The 14,566-nt window shown below is 47.5% G+C and overlaps 1 gene segment (V, D, J or C); it reads right to left on the bottom strand.

Annotated features, from left to right (window-relative positions):
- Window positions 1–7,834, bottom strand: part of LOC148000931 (T-cell receptor alpha chain constant-like) — a 55,506-nt gene extending 47,672 nt beyond the window's left edge. The window contains 1 exon segment of the C gene segment in view: window positions 7,585–7,834. Within this exon segment, the coding sequence occupies window positions 7,585–7,624 (40 nt within the window).
- Window positions 7,835–14,566: the final 6,732 nt, after the last annotated feature.

The raw sequence follows: 14,566 nt of genomic DNA, 5'->3' as shown, positions 1-14,566 counted from the left end.
TATCTTTTTCTGAAAATTGTCTGATTATCAACAATGGTGAAATCTGCTTTCCAAGGGTAAAACCATCCTGGTTGCTACAGGGAGAAAAGGCTGCGTCCCTCAGGGTCGTTTCACATGAGGAAGTGGTCAGTGGTATTGCACAAGAAACGTAGACCACTTTAAGCTGGGTGCTTTGACTGGCCATTCACCAAAATGTACAGCTCCTGACATCAACACAGAATCCTATCACATTCTAGTCTCACACACTGAGGATAATCGATGAAGGACCACAAAAACATGAAGTGGCAGCCACTTCTGTCAAAAGTATGTCTGCACGGAAGGAGAAGGTACTTCTGCAATGCTAACAGAAAAAAAGAAAAAGCAAACCAATGAACAGAAACCCTACCAGAAGGGTAGGTAGCCTGTAAATCTTCCATATTGCACCCATCTCAATAATGTTCCCTTTGACAACTCACAACTCTTCTGCTTCATCACGGGTAATCCTTAGAGGAGGGAAGCTGTCTAAGCTGCTGGAATCCTCAGTCTCTCTCACAGAGTCAACTGAGCCAATGAGGTTCAGCAACTATGTTTTCCTAGGATGAAGGGCACTGCTGTCCAAAGGACGAGCCCATCGCTGTGACAAAGCTGGGGCTGTCCTCTGTCTAGAGGAAGTCCCTTGGCCTGGCCATTTGCTCAGAATGAGTTAGCCTGGCCGTCCTCTGTGCTCCCCGCCCCATCCTCAGCCCACTCGCTTTATTTTTCACTTCTGCCTAGATGTCACGGCACAGACCCGATTGGATCTTCATCACTTATCTGCCGAGGACACACTTCCTTGGCTACGCACGGCTGCCTCAGCAGCCTCCCTTCCCATCCGTTTGTTTCTGTCTATCTTGAAGCTTTTCTCCTTATCTCTGCCTTTCCCCCAAAGCCACGGCGTGCTTTGTGGACCTTCGAGAGAAACACTGATTGCAGTATTAGTACAATTCATCAAACTGCCCACAGACCTGATAACCACATCCAGCCTCCAGGGAGACATGTATTCATATCTTGCTCACACATCCGACATAGTTAACAACTGCATGCTAAACGAAGCAATTAAATCTAGCTGTGTTTCAACAGGCCCCGGTGGATTTCTTTCCAGAAAGGAGAATTAGTTTAGCCACGAGAACTTCCCGGGTGTGACCAATAATGAGGTGTCTCTGCCAACATGGAGCTAGTGTTTGAGACCTACAGTGCATCCTCTTGAAACCCCCCGCGGCCCCATCACAACAGCCATGTCTCCTCCCATGGCTCCTTCTAGAAGCTAATATCTAAAAGCCAATCACCCAGAGTCACAGATCATGGCTCATTTAGGATCCTCTTCCACAAGAGCGCCATTGAAACAGTTACTGAGCCCCACAGTGCGGTGGGCCCTTAATCCTGAGGAAGTACCATCCTGGGAAGGGGAGGGCTCACTAAAGTTATGGAGTCCAGAGTCTGCTTACATCTAGCGCAGGGAAGGGCTAGCCTGGACTAAGACCCACAAGGGGAGTTGAAAAGCAGTTTTGTAGGTTTTGCGGGTGAAGTGAGATGGGGGAATACCTCACCCTCTCTATGCTATACTTCAGTTACCTAGTCTGGTGGAATCTTTGGAATCTTTAACACTTACTTGATTTAACAGAGAGTTTAGTTCCTTTCCCGAAGGTTGGCTTTGCAAAGCTTCCTCCAGAGTTCACAGTCATTTGGGGCCTTACAATAACCAGCAGGCAGGAAGGACTGAGAAGCAGACCAAGAAAAGTGTCCTCATCTTCCCCTCTAGTGGAAGCCTCACTCCTTGCAGCCCCAGTCCCCAGGTTCTTGGGAAGCTTAGAGCATTCTCTTAAAAATAACAGCTGGCCAGGAAGCTATGCCGAACCTCATCAGAAACCGCCAGTTTCGTTGCCACAACATTGAATCCTGATGGACTGCTCTTGCTTAAGACTTATGAAGACAGTAGAAATGTCAAGTATAGGTGGTTAGCGTAGGGGGTCAGAGAGTGGCAACTTTAGGGCTGGTGGTATCATGCTTTCTTCACAGGCAAGGTTTTCACAGAGAATTAACAGTAGCAAAAAACCAACCAGCTAACTGCATGTCTCAAGTGAGGCAAATACAGCAGCCATTACATGCAGGAAACCAGATGCAGTTGCATTGCCCATAAATATATTTGTGTGTGTGTGTGTGTGTGTGTGTGTGTGTGTGTGTGATTTTGTTAGTATGTGAGTGTGTGTGTGTGATTGTGTAAGTATGTGAGCGTGTGTGTGTGTGTGTGTGTGTGTGTGTATCTTTGTATTGAGGAAAGCCTGATTTTTAGGTTTTAATTTTATTGAACATGAGCCTTACATTTATAAATCACCTTTAGGCATCTCTCTATATTCTGAGCTGATGAAGAAGGAAATCAGGAACAATGATTTCTACCTCAGCAAACCCTTGGAATGACCAGACTTCCTTAGCTAAGAGGTCCATAGGAAGGTGTGTACACTGGTCTTGGAGGTAGTGGCAGGTACCCACGGGAACTGCAGCAAAGTCACGCACATTGGCCTTGGGATGGGCTCAGTCTTTTACTTACTTGGTTTGACTGTTAGTCTGGTTCCTGCTCCAAATCGTGGGGCATTGTTGTTATTGCCACAGTAATACACACTCTAACAAAAACTTCTTGTAGTTATCCCCCCCGCAAGCGTGGTAGGCACAGAGAACAGAGGAACTAACATGCCATGTTCTACATTCTACAGAATGAGGGCTACCTGTTACCCCTCCGCACCGTGAATGTCTATATCTTTCAGTGTAGTCAGTACCCCTAGCTGGAACTCAGACTGGTACTCAGCAACAGCTTTCAAACAGGTCCCTGACCACTGCAAAAAACAACATAGAAAGGAATCACGGCCAGGCACACAGGCTGTCTTCAGGGACTACTGCCTGGTGGCTTGCTCCAAAAAGTCTACTATTTGCATCTTAATCATGGGTTCAACATGTTCAAAGCACTCATTTCCATCACTTCATGCTGATCACCAATCCTTCCATAACTGGTAAATGTTGAGACACGGCAGTGCTTTGGAGTTTGTTATTTGATTCTGCTCTCAAGGCTTTGCCTTTCCTCCACCCAGAGTCCAGCAAGGTGAGTCCTCCGGGAAGTCGCACGCATAAGGAAGCAAGCTTCTCTAGGGTCCCCCTAGAGTGCCCACTAATAGGTCACAGCAGCCTATCTCCCCACGTTATACTCATCGCCCTCGGGAAGATGTCTGAGTGACTTGCTATTTTCTATTTGAGAGGGCTTTCACCCTGTTGCTAAGTGACAAAGTCCGGCGACAAATTAATTTCCAAGCCCACTGTCCAGGGAAAACATACAGTACAAGGGAGCCTGAAGAAGCCAGGAGCAGAGGTTGCTCTCACAGACAGAAGGGAAAAACTCAGTGATAGAAATCAAGATAGCATGACTAGTAATTGAGGGCAGCTGTCCTCCATGAGATCTCTTCCCACCGGAGGGCAGGAGGGGTTGTTCCCAGCTAGGACATCTCTAGGAGACTCCTTCTCTTTCAGGAATACCAAGTCAAATTACTTCCTAGTTCCTCGTACCTACCAAGGTTGACCTGAAGTCTCGTTCCAGTCCCAAAAGTGAGTTTTCTGTCACTGCCTGTAGTTACACTGTGAGGCACTCCATACCAGAAACCCAGGGCTCTACTTCCCAGCCAGTCTCTACAGCCTTCTCAGTTCTCCCAATGGCCTCTTTCGAGCCAGCCAGCTAGAGAAAGCTTTCCTGGGCTCTGGTGAAGGCAGAGGGCTCTGGTCAGATAAGGGCTGGATGACCACATCCTGTTGCCCTTTGGCCTCAGTTGGTCATAGGCACAGGCTAGTTGATTAAAGCCAAGCAGTTGTCAAGTTCAACTCTGAACATGTCTGGAACTGAGCCCTTTGCCACTTCTCTTCTGGGTTTTATGCTAATGTGTCTGTCTTGTCATTTTTTTATGAGTGATGCAGCAGAGAAACCTAGTGATTAATAAGTGCCCTACTTTAGGTCCTAAGTCAGCAAAGCAAAGCCACGAGGACAAACAAGGAGAAACGGTGAGACTCTGTGAGCACACCCATTGCAAAGTTTCCTGTGAAAATAATTTCCATGGCAGAGATGTGGCCAGCTAAGTGTCCAGTGTATCTTTATGTCTCAATCTTTTGTTTGCTGGAGTCTAGAATGTACCACAATGGACATGTAGTCAGGTACAAGGGGCACATCTCAGAGTCCTCTGAAGTACAGACTGCATGAGCCCAGGAAGCTTCCTTCATCTATGTGGCTCAATGCCCTCTATATATTAAAATGGAGGCAGTTGGACCAGAGGCTTCCAAGTAGGATTTAGAAACATCCCTACCTACTTCCCATTCAGACTCCCATCTCCCAGGCAGAAGCACTTACAGGGCTGGATGGTCAGCTGAGTTCCTTTCCCAAAGGTGAGTCTGTCTCCACTTCCTGTATTCACACCCTGAGGCAAGCCTTGACATAAACCTCTCTGACAGAAACATACACCCTGAGCTAAAAATGTCAGCACGAGCTCATAACCCCAGTCTACGCTACTGGTCACTTCTTCCTCTGACTTATTGTCAGCATGAAATATTTACCAAGGCAGAGGGCCAGAGAATGCAGGCCCTATATAGGTACTGACTACACCACTGTTCGTGTCTTCTGGACACGTCCACCACGGACTCCCTGGAAGTTCTGTCTACCTGGAAGGGGTGGGTAGCATGGAGGACCTTAGGCAGAGGCACGTAAGAGACTATGAAACAAGAACAACAACAACAACAACAACAACAGCAGCAACAACAACAACAAGGACAACAACGTGATGCTGGTTTGGATATCCGAATCTAAAGGAGGGCAAGCCAAACGTCAGTCTAGAGCAAACACAATACTAAAAGGCACAGAGGAGACCTCGCTTTGTGCCCACTCCAAGTTCGTCCCCATCGCCAAAGCCAGCATGTCTGCACTGTTTTTTTTTTCTCACCGTCACCGATAACAGCAGAGAAACCGGGCTCTCACCAGCCGATTCTTACCAACATGTCTGCTTGGGCTCTCTCTTCATGCTGATGCAGACTGCCTGCCAGCCAGCAGTGCACATCACACCCAGGTCCCAGGCTAAGGACAAATCTAAGCTCAACACCACCATCCAAGGTCACCACTTTGCAAATCTAGACACCGAACAGCAAGCATAATGGTCTGTGGAGATGGCAATTTTTTTTCAAGTTTTAACTCAGTTTTCAAGCTGTGCACCACACCAGTGAATTTGGTGTTTACCCTGCTCTCCAAGGCACTGCATGGAAATTCTTAAGTGGGCCACACCAGTGATCTGTCTACACTGCACCTGGGGCTTTGTTTGTTTCTTAGAACTGAGCCCTTCCTAAGTTAGCCTCTTCAGTATACAGAGAAGCTCAGGTTGGGATCGTGGTAGATCAGAATGCGTTTGGTACTTACAAGGTCTGACTCTCAAAATGGTTCCCAAGCCAAAGATCAGTTTGTTTCCGTAGTTCACACAGCCTCAAACTCCTGTACAAAAACTCTGTGTGGGCAGAGTGGGGGTGGGGTAAGCGGGTGAGGGATGTGGGTGCTGAAGGTGAGGCTCCCCTACTTTACACTTAGGACCCAATGGTGTTTGTCCAGAAAGCTAAAGACATTATACTAATTGCAGAGTCGTACAAACGTGAAATGGTCAACTGTGAGCTGGAATTTGGCTGCTGCTTGCTCTTTACTGCTTGGCCTGGGATAAACGCTGCCCTCCGCACCCTTCGGTGTATCCTTTCTTTCAGGACTTTTCTTGCCCTCAAGTCAGAAGTTCCTTTCATCTCATTAGTCCTATCAGATCTTCCTGTTCTAAATTATTCCGCTCTGCCGAGACGTCCTCCAGCTCCAAAGCCATGGCAACTGCCTCCTCTTAGAAACCTCTGGGAGGTCTGTTTGGAGGGTGAACTCATTACAGCTTCGGCATGGCGTTGGCATATCTGCAGCTGGGAGCTGCCTTAGAGGTGGTCTGTCCCCTTTTTGGGGAAAGCATCCGACTGGGAGCTTTCTCAGTTGCACTTCCCCTGGGTGTACTATGGTCTCACCTTGAGACGTTTCTCTGAATGATTCTAGAATCATTGCAACTATGGGGCCATCAGGGAAGGAGCAGGCTGACAATTACTGGGTCCCCAACTCCTGTGGCTTAGCTCTGTCACTGTCACTCTTAAGAACTCTGAGCTACCTGTGTCCGGGTTCAGAGGAGACCATTTTCCTGGAAGGGGGCGGAGAGAGAGAGGGAGAGGGAGAGGGAGAGGGAGAGGGAGAGGGAGAGGGAGAGGGAGAGGGAGAGGGAGAGGGAGAGGGAGAGGGAGAGGGAGAGGGAGAGGGAGAGGGAGAGAGAGAGAGAGAGAGAGAGAGAGAGAGAGAGAGAGAGAGAGAGAGAGAGAGAGAGCTTGATCTAACTGCTTTAGCCAGCCTGGCTTGAAAGTGATTGATAATATAAGTGTCTCTGTAAGAGTCTGAGCCATACGGATCCTCAAATCCTCAAGACTTAGGTTTCTAATTTCCAAAGCAGAAACAGAGTTTTCCTCCAGGAACCACAGTGGTTTGGACAGCTGGGAAATCCCAGGTTGGAGAGGCTCCATCCCTGTGTGGTTCTTGCTCCTTCAGTAAGGCTTTCTGCTCTGTGATGCCTTTGGTGACGTGGTGAACATTACAGCTTTAGCCACAGGGAGGAGGACTCTGCCTGCCTTGTTTGCTCATTTCCCTGTGGATACACACCCTGCCTTTGTATCTGTGGATATACACCCTGCCTTTGTATCTGTGGATATACACCCTGCCTTTGTATCTGTGGATACACACCCTGCCTTTGTATCTGTCTGTTACCTTCGTCTCTCACCTCAGAGTGTTTCCAACAGTTCACTGTATTCCAGTTTTGCAAATCCAGACACCAAAAAGCATGCAGCATAGTCCACAGAGAAGGCACTTGTTTTCAAGGTTAAGCTCGGTTTTTTAGCTGTGAGCCACACTGCTGTGTTGGCCTGAATCATGCTTTCAAAGGCATCTAGATAAGCTATTTGACAGGCTCCATTTGGGATTGGGGGAGGAGAACCTGGACTTTCCCCTAAATTTATTTGGTTTGGGTACCCCTGCATGTTCACAACCTTCCCAATATTTTTGCAGTTGGCAAGAGACACAAGGCTGGATTGATTCTATCACCTTGTTCTGCCAGGAGTTCTCTGTCTGAATCTCCGTGTCTCCTGCTTGTCTCCTTGACAACTTATGCTCCTACTGTTTCTTCCCAACACTTCCCCAGCACCCGAAGTTAAAAATCATCAAACAAGATAAAAGAGGAGACGCAGGCATTCTAAGTTCACATGTCACCTTAGCGCGTGATGCCGGCAGCAAAAAGCGGGATTGCGAATCATATTTTCTAGTTATGAGTTAAATATCCAAGGCTGGAGTTCCCCCAGAAAACTCAAATACTTGGCTGCCACCTCCCTCTATCAGCAATGACAGAGGACACAGAAATTCTCTAAGCCTGTGTGGTCGGTCCCGTTTGATCCCTAAAATCGAAGTGGCTGGTTTCCTGATTGGGGTGAAATACTTACTGGGTTTAATAGTGAGTCTGGTTCCAGCCCCAAAAGTCATTTTCTCATTTCCATATTTGGCACAGTGTGCCAAGCCATTACAAAATCCACCATGCTAGCTCTGTAGACTTCCTGCAAGCCCCTATCCCCTTTCTTATTTTGTATTTATTAATTTTTTTATTTTACTTACTCACTTTACATTCCACTCACTGCCCTCCTCCCGGTCACCCCCTCCCACAGCTGTTCTCCCTGATCCCCCTCTCCTCTGAGTGGGTTGGGGCCCCTCAGGTACCCTCCTACCCTGATACATCAAGTCTGTGCGAGGCTAGGTGTATCCTTTCCCACTGAGGCCAGGCAAGGCATCCCAGAACATATCCCGTATATAGGCAACGGGTTTTAGGATAGCCCCCCTTCCTCCCCTGCTTCTGAACCCACATGGAGACCAGCCTGCCCATCTGCTACAAATGTGCAGGGAGGCCCAGGTCCAGCCCATATCTGTTCTTTCCCCACTTCATTTCTTCTGAGCCTACTCCCTCCAACACTTCAGCAACATCAAACTCTCTCCTAACACTGCCTGACCCATCCACTGAGACTGTCATCAGGAGAGCTTGGCAGGTGACACTCTGCTAAATTTGTCTTTAGAGAGGACAGGAACCCCCTTTTCTGCCTGTGCCTGTGCCTAAGCTCAGATACAAGCCGGGGACTCCTGCCATGCTTCTCACACCTCGACACCTCCCCAGATTACAGTTTTTTTTCCTGAAGGTTCCCCGTGTTCCCACATGGCTTCTGTCCCTCTTGCCTCAGTTGAATCATCCCTTTACCCTCTGCTCCTGAGGTGTGTACTGTGGTGATGGGAGCAAGACAGGAGGCGATTGCTGCAAATGTCCGTTGTCTGTTCCCCTCCCCACAGAAATGAGGACCTGCCCTGGCATAGATCGTCCTTAGGGGACGACAAGGGGCCTGTGCAATGATCTAGAGCATTCTAGGATCAGGGGAACCCAAGCAGCAAACTTTTGATAGCTCCTGCAGGTTCAGGATTCTACAGAATGGTGATGGAATTTTTGTTTGTTTGTTAATTTGTTTTTACTTACTTGGAATGACGGTCAAACTTGTCCCTTTCCCGAAATACAATTTCTGGTTTCCCGTGTTCCACCGTGATAGGAACCTCAACAAAAACCAGCAGAAGACAGAGCTAAAGTCTACACCTGGGCCCCCCGTGTGGGCAAGTGGGGAGTGACAGCCTGGTTGTCACTTTCCCTGAAAGGACACCTGGCAAGGGTATTAGAGGGGGAAAGTTCCAGGGCTTAAAGCACCGGTGACCCTGTGCTGCTGGAAGGTGGCTTCCTCTTGGGAGGGGATTAGAAGGACAGCTCATGCGCCTTTGCTGTGGCTTCCTGTCTAATTTAAGTGTAGGCCACTTGTTTTTATGCTTGGGTATTTACATTTTTTTCTTTTCTAGTCTTTTATTTTTAAGGCTTAATTTCTCTCCTGCTGATCATACGGTTCTAAAACACATTTTAAACCTAGGATTCCTTATGAAATCTCTTGGCTCTGGGGAGGATTTTATTTCTTTATTAAACTTCTAAAACAGTTCATTCTCCCCACGTTAATCCAGACTGAGGCTAGCATGCTGCTGTCCCCCACCCCGCCTCACTTCTCAGACATCTCAGTTCTTCCGCGCCCGGCATTCTCTCCACCTTGCTTAGCTCATTTACGGTGAGAGTGTGGTAGCGGACCGCAGGTCTTTTCCTTTCCACTTTCAAGGCCCATACCCACCACGGCACCATTTAAGGACAAACCTGTGTGTTTGCTTTTCATTGACCTCTTTTTCAAGTCCAAGTTAACAGACCTCAATTTCTTCGACTTTACGTCCTCATCAACCCTGTCACCGAGCTCCATAGTCATGACTATGAATCCCACCTACCACACTCCATAGCAGTGGTTCTGGACCCCTTTGGGGCTCGGAGGACCCTTTCACAGGGGCCACAGACCAGATACCGTCTATATCAGATTTACATTATGTTTCACAACAGTAGCAACATTGCAGTTATGAAGTAGCGACGAAAATGGTTTTGTGGTTGGGGGTCACCACAACATGAAGAATTGTATAAAAGGATCCCAGTATTAGAAAGGTTAAGAACCACTGCCCCACAGGCAGCCTTGCAAACTTACTTGGAATGACTGATAAGGATGTCCCCTGCCCAAACACCAGCTTGCTGTTAGAGGATGTTACACAGCAAATCAACCCTTTACAATAAACTGTCAGATGCTTCTTGCAAAGCAAAGATCCCAGGCTTTCGTGATACAACTTCAAAAGGCACCTCAGGTCCTGCTCAGTCTATGAGGTCTGAGTAGGGGACACATTTTGAACAGACTCTGTCAGGAATAACAGGACACCCGCAGGGTACATGCAGTTCTCCTTGGTGGCATTAGAACCTCTGGCATACTGCAGGTTTTAAAGGGCGACATCGAGCTCCCTGGTCTCCTCTCATCTTTGTGATCCATCCCTCTACCCTAACAGCATTTCCTTCCGTCTCTCATTTCCATCTCTAAGCTAGCCTGGTGACACCAGGTCCTCAGCTTCATCGATCTACCTTCTTGCAGACAGCATAGGCTCACCAGCACATTGTGATTGAAGGGCTAGAAATGCCAGGCTCTCCAGAGCCGAGATCTGGACTCCCCGCACCTTTACCTCTGGTCAGCCTGTTGTTCTCATTTGTCTGGCTAATGAGGAGCTGACCTTTCTAAGTGGATGCGTTTGGCTGAAATGACAAGTGCCAGAGAGCTAACAACAAAGGCTGTGCTCCGGAGGTACCCTTGGCCTTTCAGACCCCATTGGCATATTTCAGTCAATTGGATCCCGAGCTAAAAATGTCAAGTTCTCAGTGTTGGCACTCATACTCCTGGGCTTGGGGAAACTTAACAACAACATCAATACCACCACCACCACCACCACCACCACCACCACCACCACCACCACCACCACCACCATCATCATCATCATCAAGAACAACAACAAATGAGCAATATTGTTACAACCTGGACTCTACTCAAGAGAACCAGGCTTCGCTAGAAGACACCTTTCACATTTGAGACATTGATAACAGCCCCACACTGAAGCAGAGCAGTATTGGTAACAGCCTCGCTCCATGCCCACCTCGTGTGATTCTGTGCTGCTAAGGTCAGATAAAAAGCATGATGATAGGTATGTTCTCCACATACCTAAGACTCTGTCCTATGCTCTCTGCCTGCAGAAGAGTAGCTGATTCAACACAGGGCTGGCCACATGTCTCTTCATGAGAAGACACTGTCCTTGGTGGAGATCCTAGGGTAGCAACTATAGTTCTCTGTTACCCAACTCCTGATTCAGCCCTCTCAAGCTACACCAAAAAGCCTATTTCTTCCTTTTAACTGTTTCCTCTCCTGCTTGCCATTCATCGAATTTATTATTTCTAAACACCTACACCATCCAAACTCCAGGCTGTCTTTAATTCGTATCTATTTGGCTCCCACAGGGTTCCCACAAGGAAGATCTAAAAGCCCTGGAGTGGGAAAGTGAATGAAGATGTCGGGGACATTGAGTGGGGCTCCTCCAGCTTGTGTCTCTTTCCATATATGGGCTTCGCCACACTGTCTCATATCTCTCTGCAGAGGGAGGTTTTACAACAAACGACAGAAGGAATTTTATGCATCTTAAAAGATAGTCACATCTCCCTCTCTTCCCAGCAGGATCCAACAGCAAACTCACCAGAGCCAAGTCTTCCTATCTGTTCTAATTATTGGCAAGGATACAAGGAACCATGAGAAGAAAGGCTTTGAGCCACGGATCGGACATCCTGGAATTAATTGTAATCCTTTGCCGGTGGTTTCGGTGATGGGGCATGGACATAGTGGCCACTCCTTTTTGTCCATCCTTTTTCTCTTTGCAGTTTTGCCTTAATAGATGAAGTCGGATACATGCAGAGAACATGGGGGGATTTGATATGAGACCGTATAGTCCCAACCAGATTTCTGGTTTTCTTTCTCTGCTTCATTTAAAACCCTTCCGAACTGAATATGTATGACACATCTATTCGTACCCTGTTCTGATTATCTCTCTTCATGTGGAGGGCACCAGTGGAGATGGCCTTTGCTGGGTCAAGAACAGTCTGAGGTTGCTGTAAGGGAGACCTTTCTGATAGGGATGCTGGGAAAATGTAAGATAGGATTCTCAGGAGTCATCTGGCAAGGGCTTCTCCTCCTCCTAAAAGTTAGAGCCTCTCTTCCAGGGAAGGCTGTGAGAGGGGTAAAGATTCTAGCTTTCTCAAGATCAGCTTCATTCTGACAAAGGGAAGAGAGTTATCGGCACTGCAGATGACAGAGGACCTTGAACAACCATTAGTTTACTTAGCAAAGCGTGGCCCAAAAACACTGTGCAGTCCTCTTAAACCTGGTACCAGGGATCCCACCTCAGAATTCCCATCATGGTGCCATGTCCTTTCTCACTTACTTGGATGGACCCTAAGGAGGGTCCCTTGTCCAAACGTCAACTTTCCAGTGCCAGCTCCAGTGTTAGCACTGTGACAGGGGCCTTTACAAAAACCCTAGGTGCAACCTAGAGGATCACAGATACCTCTACGACGACACTAGGTGGAACCCTGGGCCTCACAGACACCTTTACCTTTTAGTTTTAGGGAAAGTAAACTCACCGAGAAAGGCCTGGGCCTATGAAGCTGAACACAATTCTCTGAAGGTCAGGAGACCATTTCTACATTTGGCTCAGAGACACTGACGGGCTTCATCCAGGGCCCGCCCCCACCTCTGTGTCCTCTGGTTTCATAATGAGCCTTACTGGTTTTTCCGTGTTCAGTGTCTCTCTTCTAAAGGTCTCATTTCCATTTTACAACATCATTTTCAGGACGATTTCTCTATTTGGTTTTCAAGGCATGTCCTTCCCTCCCCTCGAGGTGTCACACATTTCTGATGACAATGAATTGATTACGAGGAGACAGGAGGAGAGTGTTCCGCCATTTGGAGGCTGACTAGAATTAGATGAGGTTTAGATTCCAGCCTTGAGAAAGCACTGTCTCCTCAGCTCCCTTCTCGCCCCAGCACAGGATAGGGAAATGCCGGACATATTGAACTGAGCCTCCCTCCACACAGTGTTGCTTTCTGTCTGTCTTGAACTGACAGAACGGAAGCAACAGCCCACAGGAAAGCTCACCTCTGAGCTCTATTCTTACACTGAGCTATCTGTTAATATAATTAGCTGCTTTGGGACGACTCTCAACCCAGGAAAGATTGGCATCCTGAAATCTCAGCAGAGGTGTGTGACCTGGCACTACAGTGGAGACAATAAGAGGGGTCCCAAAGAAACATTCCTGTAGAGTTACTTGAGAGAGCTGTAAACTTCATCCCTTGAACACAGGAAGTTCCTAGTGCTAACAGTCATAGCCATGGGAATCTGGGGGCTTTGTTAGTGGCTAGATGCCATGGAACTTTGCAAAGAACAAAATTCACGAGGTTTTATTCCACGGCATACTTTGGTCCTTTAATTCATTTTGACTTTTAAACTTAAACGTTTTTAAAAACTAAATTTATGGTAGATGTTCTATTTGCCCCTTTAGCAATTTTTTTATTAGCCAAGAGTTAAAGCTTGCTCACTGCCATTAGGAGGGTGCACAAAGAGGCTAAGAAGTATGCATCTGCTTTGAGCAGAGCAGTCAGGGACTTGCGCAGCCCTTCCTATCTGTTTACTCTCTGAAACCCTCTCCATTAACCTATAGACCATAAGTCAAGTAGGATGATTGCTCTTAGCTGAAACCCTCGGATGTGTGGGTGCCCAAGAGCGGCTACGGCAACAACCTGTGGTCTGTAGACAGAAGGAAACAGAACTTCTTAGACCCCAGCCTTGCCTTGAAGTCACGGCAAAGAAAAAGCCCACTGCACGGAGGAACCTTGCATGCAGTGATGGTCCAGGGTGCCTGGAGGATTGCCTGGCTTTCACAGCTGTTTCCTTTGCATGACTAGACTGGTTTACCAACATCATAAAGTGTGGAAGCTTTTATAAAACCTCAGGCTCCAAAGAAGCCAATGAAGAGCTGAGAGGGTGTCTTGGCTTTTCCATTCTGGAAAACCCAGCACAGAATTCTGCCCTAATGTATTTCTTGTAAGACAGCAAAAGTTAATACCTACTGCCTGGTCCCCAGCCTTGTGTGCCCACTGAGGCGTCCTGCTTGATAAGCACAGGAATGCTTGCAGTTTGACAGCGCCATGTTTGTTTCTTATCTCTATAGTCATATAGAAATAAGCCAGATAGCCAGATAGCCACATGGGCCGATTCTGCTCCTGTTGGGCAGTGCATCAACCATGTGGTACGCTCTCTGCAGCCTGGGTGCATCCCAGACTGTGGTAAGCTGTGTGCCAGAGAACTTCACTGTTGCCTCCTGCCTCAGTACATCTTACCCTGAATCATTCCCTGGCGTCCCTTTCCTGGAGCAGGTCCTTTTAAGAGGTTTGCCTGGGCCTGTTTCTTAACACCCTCACTCCAGTGTGACTCTTCTCTTGATCACAGAAGACAGTGCTGAATAAATGAAACCAGGAATCTGGCTTTTATGCAGCCTCCAGGGTGCTCCACTTATATCAGAAAGGAGACTCGTGCCCTTCAAAGTTTTCCTATTTTCACTTTAGCTGGATTTTAGAACAGGTCAGTCTTGAAGTATATTCTCAAAATCCACCGGCAACACAGATCTTTTTTAAAAAAAAAAAAAAGTGTCTCAATAGCAACCACGGTGACTTTTCTATAACGATTTTACCTGTTTCCGTACGCACACATCCTAACTAGGGAGGGGCAGCATTGTATGTGAAGCAGAGACTGCCTCTGCTCGGCTCTCCCAACTAAGAGGAAAGACAGATCTCTCCAGTCTCAGGTGAACACAATCACAACCTGAATCATTAACTTTGTTAGCAAGAAGATAAAAGGGGTTAAGTGCTCTTCCCCAGTGATTCCCAACAGTCTCTGTTG

The sequence above is a fragment of the Rattus norvegicus genome, chromosome 15 (assembly GCF_021556685.1).
Source record: "Rattus norvegicus strain SHRSP/BbbUtx chromosome 15, alternate assembly SHRSP_T2T, whole genome shotgun sequence".
NCBI lineage: Eukaryota > Metazoa > Chordata > Mammalia > Rodentia > Muridae > Rattus > Rattus norvegicus.
Note: the sequence above shows the minus strand (reverse complement) of the source record. Positions and strands in the feature narration are given on the sequence as shown.